General features: G+C 37.4%; 1 protein-coding gene across 1 annotated transcript; it reads left to right on the forward strand.

Annotated features, from left to right (window-relative positions):
- The first annotated feature begins 2461 nt into the window (after positions 1 to 2461).
- Positions 2462 to 7960, forward strand: LOC143538227 (COP9 signalosome complex subunit 6a-like). The gene is made up of 9 exons (XM_077031831.1): positions 2462 to 2714; positions 2792 to 2880; positions 3661 to 3754; positions 5437 to 5498; positions 5592 to 5670; positions 5786 to 5878; positions 5968 to 6068; positions 6225 to 6280; positions 7741 to 7960. Exons 1-9 carry the CDS (start codon positions 2462 to 2464, stop codon positions 7820 to 7822), a joined length of 909 nt encoding a protein of 302 aa, XP_076887946.1. The 3' UTR covers positions 7823 to 7960.
- The last annotated feature ends 470 nt before the right edge of the window (positions 7961 to 8430 follow it).

Raw genomic sequence — 8430 nt, forward strand, 5'->3', positions numbered from 1 at the left:
CCTTACAGACAAGACTAATAATAAACCTATGAAGTACTAACACATTAAAATTCACCAACAATTTTGCTAAAGCTAAATTTTTCCAACCATACCAACTCATTTTTAGCTTTAAAATTTTCACATAAAAAATACTTAACATAAGACACTCTATATAATGCTGTTAGTGGTGTAAACGATTCAAGCCACTCGTAAGCTTAAGCTCGTTAAAAACTAGAACCATGCCAAACTTAAATGAACTTGAGCCCGAACTCAAACATAAAAATAAACTCGTTAGCCTACAAGCCTAAGTATGAAAGCTGTAGTCCGTCTCAAATCCTAAACGAGCTTATTAGTTATTACTCACGAGTCACGAGGCAGAGCCAAATTGGAGGTGTGACTTAGGGATAAGCTTTTTTTCCCGAATACCGAAACCGTACCGCAACCGTACCGGTACCGTACCGACCGATCGTAAGCGGTACGATATCGGTATTCATTTTTCTTGAAGGTATCGGTAAAAAGCTGTATCGGTACCGGTACTTTGCGGTAAAAAACGGTATTGGTATCGAATTTATATAAGACAAATCTAGATATTTTTTAGGGGATCCTATTTCAACTTTTGAAAATATCACTAATTATGTTTACCTATTTTATTCGAATTTTAAACCATTATCCTCATTCAAAAATTTCAAAACACTATCTCCACCAAAGAACAATCTGAAGTTAATGGTATGAAACTATGAATTACTTAATACGATTATTTACTTACGAGTCGTAATTTTTTAATGTGTCATTCAAATTGAATATTGTGTCTTCATAACCATTGATACAAAATATTTCTTTTGTGCGGATCAAGAAACAAGATTTTGGATTTGTAAGTATTTTATAAAAAAAAAAGGAAAATTGGTTTTTATTTGTCCCAATTATTTCATTTTTGTCGGCGCTGGTCCCAACTTTCATTTTGGCTAGCAACGGTCCCAACTTTAACAATCGTTTCTTCCACCAGTTCGCGAATAACGGAGTACTAACTCCGTTATGTTTTTGCTGATGTGTCCATCTGAGTTGTCAAAAAAATGTTACGTGGCAGCCACCTCCCCACACCCCGTCCAACCGCCACCCCCACCACCACCGCCCAACGCCGCACCGGCATCGCTGTCGACCTCTCCGACGAGTCCGCCTTCGCCATCAAATGGGCAGTTGACCTCTCCGACGAGTTCGAACATGAGAATGTGTTTGTACTTAACTTATTACATTCTTATATCATGCCAACACATCCACCAAATTAAAACCAAACTCTTTGGAGCTTCAATAACCATTCCCTCAATCGATTCAGAGCTATGCAACACCGACTTACGATCAATCAGAGGTAAATCATTGCCTAATTCATCCACACTTCGCAAATCCACACATTTCCAAAGCCCCAAAGTTCTTCAGGAAAGTTAGATGTGTTCGTAAATCAATTTGTTCTGTTGGGTTTTTTCTCGAATTAGCAATTAAATGCATTATTTGTAGCTCCTGTTAGGCAATTTGACATTAGAACTGTCAAATTTAAGGTTGACTCTTCGTTGTCGGTGTCAATGTCTGCAATTGATAAGTCAACGGAGCCCCAGTCAACGCCGTAGAGGACGGAGGTGGGCCTGACGTGGGTTAAGATGACGGCGTTGCTAGGACGGAGGTACTGGTTGACGGCCCATTTGACGGCGAAGGCGGACGGCGTTGCCGAGACGGAGATACTGGTTAACGGCCCATTTGACGGCGAAGGCGGACTCGTCAGAGAGGTTGACGGCGATGCCAATGCGGCGTTGGGCAGTGGTGGTGGGGGTGGGGGTGGCGGGAGTGGCGGTGGGACGGTGGTGTGGGGAGGTGGCTGCCACGTAACATTTTTTTGATAACTCAGATGGGCACATCAGCAAAAACATAACGTAGTTAGTACTCCGTTAGTCGCGGACTGGTGGAAGAAACGAATGTTAAAGTTGGGACCGTTGCTAGCCAAAATGAAAGTTGGGATCAGCGCCGACAAAAATGAAATAGTTGGGACCAATAAAAACTAATTTTCCAAAAAAAAACTTGTCACTTTGTGATTTCCATTTTATCACAATAGGTTTAAAAAGTTCAATGTATTAATGATAATCAATGATATATAATAATTTTAAGATAATAGAATCAACTAAAAACCATTTTTTGACCAGATAAAAAGCTACTTTATACCAATTAAATGCTAAAAAAGTACCTAAATGCTAAAGCGGTATTAAAGTGGTAAATTACCGAAATTCCGGTACCAATACCGATAGTGTACCGGTACCGAACCGATGTATTCGATACGGTATTCGGTTCTTATTTTTCTTCAAATGCGATATCGATACTTTCGATATCGGTAGTATCTGTATAGAACCAATCTCATCCGGGGAATGTGTGAGTTGGCTTACCCTCCCCCTAAATTGCTAATAATAATAATAATAATTTTCCTTGTTGGTTGAGTACACAAATGGCGTCATCGAGCAGCAGCGGGTTAACCTTCAAGCTCCACCCACTGGTGATCGTCAACATCTCCGACCACCACACTCGCGTCAAGTCACAGGCTCAACCTGACGGCACTTCGTCTGCTTCTAGGGTTTTCGGGTGCGTCATCGGCGTTCAAAGAGGACGCACCGTTGAGATCTTCAACAGCTTCGAGCTTCTCTACGATTCATCCACTCATTCGCTCGATCGCTCCTTCCTCCAAAAAAAACAAGAATTATGTCAGTCAGTCAGTCTGCTCCTTTATTATTACTTTGTACACCTTATAAATATGTGATTAAGAAGATGTGTGGATCAGATAAGAAGGTGTTTCCCAACTTCTATATACTTGGATGGTATTCTACGGGTGCCGATGCCGAAGAATCGGATATGCTTTTACACAAATCTGTGAGTCATTGAGTATCCACTACTGTTTTTTAAGGATGCTAAAAACATACTCAGGGACCAAATTATTCATTCATTCTTTGAACAAGACGAACCAGAATCTATATATTGTTACACAACTTATACGTGTGTATGCTGTACTTCTAATACGATGTGCGTATTGAGCTCTAGTTTTATTCATTATCCAACTCTTAAATCATAATTTTTGTTAAAGTGATGTCTTGGAAAATATTTTTATTAAATGATTTTTTAGTTTATAATGCATATATGCGTGGGCCCTTAGGTGGGTAAAAGTGAAATTGCACTAATTTTGACGTTATTTTACTAATTTCGTGAAAATAGCGTTAAAAATGACGGAAGGTTAGTTAGGCATCATGTGGTGGCCTTGATAGCCGAAAGACAAGGGTACATGCACTAATCGGCCTGGGTCTTGATGGTTGAGTGTTATGTGCTTTATGTCCAAGGCTTGATGCAAAACCACTATCGAGCCGGGGGACTCACCGGAAGCAACCTCTCTATTCCTATGGGGTAGAGGTAAGGCTGTCTACATCTTACCCTCCTTAGACCCTACCATAGCTTTGTTATTGGTGGATTTACTGAGTATGGTGATGATGATGTTATGTGCTTGAACTTGTTTGAAGGTTGCCTTTTATGTGAAACGTCAGTCATGCAATTTACGGTTCGCGTAACCAGAGTGTTATATTGAACTATCTGTGAAAATTTGGCAAAATTAATTTTTATTTTCGATTTAAATAACTAATGGTGATGGTTTTGTTGTAACAGTTGATGGATATTAATGAAAACCCTTTGTATGTTCTTTTGCACCCGTTGATCAATCATGCACAAAAGGATCTTCCTGTAACCATCTATGAAAGTGGTATGCTGTCAAACGTTGTAGCCTCTTAATGCATACTAGTGTATTAATGAAAACGTGGTATGCTTTATATTTTATTATTCGTTGATTCTCTTCTGCTTATAGTATTGCATACTAGTGTAGTAGTGTCTTTGTTTGTATGCTCTTGTCGAAGTGTTTATGTGAGAGTTTCTTAGTTGGCCACATGTTTTTACGGATTGTGTTATTGTATAACAGAATTTTCTTTCTTTAGCATTTATGTTTGCCATGTTAAGTTTGCCTTTAGTTTATCCCTAACAGTTGTCTGTCATATACTTTCACAAAGGGCTGCAGGCTACTATTTTGTATATTTAGGCAGCAGATTAAATGACTAATATCAATATGCATGTTTTTTTTATTTTGTAATGATACCTATGGGCGTTCATGGTTTGGTTTTGACAGTTTTTAGGCCAAGCAGTGAGCCAAGCCAAACCGTTCCAAGTTTTTAAAGTGAACCAAGTCAAACAGTTCATATTTTAAACCGAACCAAGCCAAACCATTAGTAACAGTTTTGTTCCAGTTTGGTTTTACGGTTTGGGCTCATTGGGTCTTATACATCAGTAACACATGATGATTTGTAAACATAACTAGAACTTGTTTATGCTTGCCCGCCATCACTTTTTTTTTATTTTTTTGGTGTTAAATTGCTTATTCACGAACTTTAGAATGAAGAAAGATGTTTAAAGCCTAATGAGCCCAATCCATGTGAGCAAACCCGAACAACCTTTACTGGTTTGTTTGGGGTCGGTTTACAATTTGAATGGTTTGTTTTTGGTTTTCGAAAACCGTTGTTCACCGTTTGCTTCATTGTTTGACTTATAAACCATCAAAACCGGACCGTGAATATCATATACCAGATTATGCATTGCACATGCCAGAAAGTTGATGGGAAGTTATAAACCAGACTACTGTAATTTGTTTATTTTTTTGCGATCTGATCGATACTTGATAGTATTTGCATGTTTTTAAAACTTCAAATTGGGTTCATGTATCCAGCTAGTTTTATGTAGATATTTAGCTATCATTTATATTTCATAGTGACTTATTAAGCCACTAGTATTAGCTAACACTACTTAACACACAAACTTTGCTCTTTATTTGCATGTGTTTGTTGTTAATAAGATGCTTTAGCATGTGTTCCTGTGATATATGAACTCTGTTGTCACTTGGCAACTCTAAATTTGTGGCATGGGTCAGTCAAACAGCGTGTTCCTTAACATATTTCTTAGTCTTCGACTTCACATAAGCATTAGCCTACTAACATTATGATAGAGATCTTATTAGTTTATACTTAATAGTCGTTTGTAATTGTAGGAGGGGGTAAGTGTAATTTCTATTTCTATAAGTAAGGACCAATAGTTATTTAGAAAGGTTAAGAAAGATAATAGATATTTTGTTAGGCTCATTGCAATTAGCATGAGAGGGGCATAGCCCGGGACCACTTCGGTGGTTAGTTATCATTGTAGATCCTTTGAGATCATCTTCTTCAATATAATATTTCAATGTAATAATATAGTTTAAACATTTGATTTCATCTTCTTATATTTCCTAATTCAATTTCATATTCAGTTTCTATCACATTACATGCTTAAGTTACAAGCGGTTTTCATTTAATAATTGATAAATTAATCTTACTTTTGATATTTTCATGATAATGACAATTCAAGAGATGCATGTCATTGATGGGATTCCACAGCTTATTTTTGTTCGCTCAAGTTACACTATAGAGGTCTGCATCAAATACTTCGTTTCATTTTTTGACCTTTTAAAAATTATAACCTGGATTGACCTTTTTTCTAATTATATTCATATATTGCTTCAGACAGTAGAAGCTGAAAGGATATCTGTTGACCATGTTGCACACCTTAAACCATCTGATGGAGGTTCAGCTGCTACCCAATGTGAGTCCTTCGATTCTTGTGGTCATTATTGTAAATATATTGTGTTCTTTAGGCATTTTAAGTTCCTGATTCAGCTGTATGTACACTTTTGATCATTTAATATAATATTTTGCAGTGGCTGCTCACTTGACTGGCATACATAGTGCCATTAAGATGCTCAATAGCAGAATCCGAGTGCTTCATCATTATCTTAATGCTATGCAAAAAGGTAGCCTTTTTATTCTAAATCGTATATATATGCACGCGCGTACACACAAAAATGTTAAAAAGGAGACTAATTATTTTTTTCAAATTCAGGTGAAATTCCTGTTGAAAATTCTTTGCTAAGACAGGTGTCTAGCCTATTGAGGAGATTGCCAGCTATTGAATCTGAGAAATTTCAAGATGACTTTTTAATGGTGAGAGCCTTTTTCATATAAATTTTAATTTATTGAAAGAAGGCACATGCTTGCGTGGTTATGTGATCTGAAACTTAATATTTGATGGAAATATGCTTGAAATGTCACGCGTATACTTTTTTTTCTTTGATTAATGCGCTGTTATTTTTTTTGTAGGAGTACAATGACACCTTATTAATTAGTTATTTGGCCATGTTCACCGATTGCTCAAGGTATGTATGCATAAATATACGTCACTTTCAATACAAAACTCATTTTAAGTATAAAACCAGTAGAATAGGACTGAAAAAATATAAAGGGGTTGGGGTAAGTAAATGGTTATATATACCGATGGCAGTTTCCAACACTGCATGAACTCGACACGAATATAATCAGGTTTTGGGTTGTTACATCTAATCCGTTTGATAAATGCATCATGTTCGAGCTTCCCTGTGTAACTTGTTTGATTAAACATGTCGATCCGTCAACATGTTTAGTTAAACAAGTTGACAAGTGTGCCTGGGTTCGGATTGATGTTTTTAGCACAAATAAATAAATGGGTTGTGTTCGGGTCGAGCAGTTCAACACTTCAACTGGCAACCCGACACGTTTGACAGCCTTAGTTATAAGCTATGATGCACGGGGACGGCTTGGAGGGTAGGGTACTGGTCCCGGGGACGGAAACGCGAAGGAGACGACTTGGAAACGTTTCCTAAATGAACCCGGTAAATGGGGACGGTCAACAAATGATTCTGGGCCTGTGGGGACGGTAAAAAACAGTTTCAGGGACATCTCGTATTATTTTTAGGGTTTTAGGTGTTAATCGGGTTGTTTTTAGGCCGATTGTAGTGGGAGACAGATGTAGGTAGTTGCCGGCGGTGGTCGTATTGTGAAGAAAAGTAGGGAAGATGGTACAGAAAAAACTAAAGAAGATACAATTTAAGGACATTTCTTTTGGGAGTTTGTCTATTTAAACCCAATACTTTTACATCAGTTTTTGATTTTTTTTTTTGAATAAAGAAACTACAGAAGCAGGCAAGTAGCTGGATAGGAACTTGAACATGAATTTCGTTCCTTTCCAACAAATTATAGGGACTTGAATGTGAATTTTTTTTAGTAAAAGCCCATGAATAGTTGAATTCTAAGATAAAATAAAATAAAACAAAGTAATTTACTTTTGTAATACTTTAAATAGATTTTTCTCTCAACTTTTTTAGGTTCATTTAAAAAGAAATATAGAAATGACCTCCCGGTAGTGAAGTTCTTGTTCCGCAACTGTCGGCCTTCATCAGTTCATCATCTCTTCTCAATTCTCAATTCATCAAATCATCATCGATTTTGGAGGTTGCACTTTACATCAATATATATCTATTTTGGACTTTGTTTAATATATTTTAATGCTTTTATTTATTTATTTTTTGCCGTACCTTTGCCTTACCCGTATCTTGGATTTTTGAGTTTTGCCGTTCCCAGTACCCTTTCGTCCCCGTACCCTAGTCCCGTACCCGTTCCCGTGCTACATAGTATAAGCGTGTTTTGTATTACACTTAAGGCAGTAGTTTACAAGTGATTATGCGGTTCTCGCAATTTTGTACTTAAAAATGGTTTTGTATCGAACAATGTGTTGTGTTTATTTTTTAATATGTACTAAAAGTTATGTTGACATTAATCCCCCGATTTACATTTGTTGCAGCACAATGAACGAGCTGGTTGATAAAATCAACATTGCATATGACAAGCATAGCCGAAAGGGAGGGCGGGCCATGTTTATTTGAAATCAGAAGACTAAACACATGCTTTTGTTTTTTTAGTAGTACAGTAATCATAGTTCTATAACAGAGACTGCGTGTCCGCAATTAAGAATGGTGAATTATACTCCCTTAAAGTGCATTCCGTTATAGTTTAGGTATCATCTTGTTGAATATTTGGTGCTTACTTGAGGGAGGCAATCCTGACCCAAATACTGTGGGTTAATTTGGACTTGTATTTTAAGACCATGGGCTATTTTGGGGTTTAAGTGGCCAAAATGAAAATAAAAAAGTTCTAGAACGGTTCTCATGGGTCCGAAAGAATAGAGAACGGGTCAGGTTAGAGGTGTTCAAAGAAACCGGTTCCAAACTGGTTTTGTAACTGACCCGATAAGGCGATGACAACCTAAAACCGGTTTGGGTACAACTAGTTTCCAAATCGATCTGACCCGTAGGCTCCTATAGCGGTTTCCGTTATAACTGAACCTACCAGGTGTGTCAAGGCTGTATTGACTTTTGGCAGCACATCATTTCCATACCACTATTAGGCTATTACAATGATGGGCCTCTTTCTAGCTGTTTCCCTTTTTCTTTGGTGTTGCTAACCAACCGGTAGCCCAAAACAATATCATCAG

Source organism: Bidens hawaiensis, unplaced genomic scaffold (assembly GCF_021521415.1).
Source record: "Bidens hawaiensis isolate Kalapana, Puna unplaced genomic scaffold, B.hawaiensis_p1.1 tig00011511_1, whole genome shotgun sequence".
NCBI classification, from domain to species: Eukaryota; Viridiplantae; Streptophyta; class Magnoliopsida; order Asterales; family Asteraceae; genus Bidens; species Bidens hawaiensis.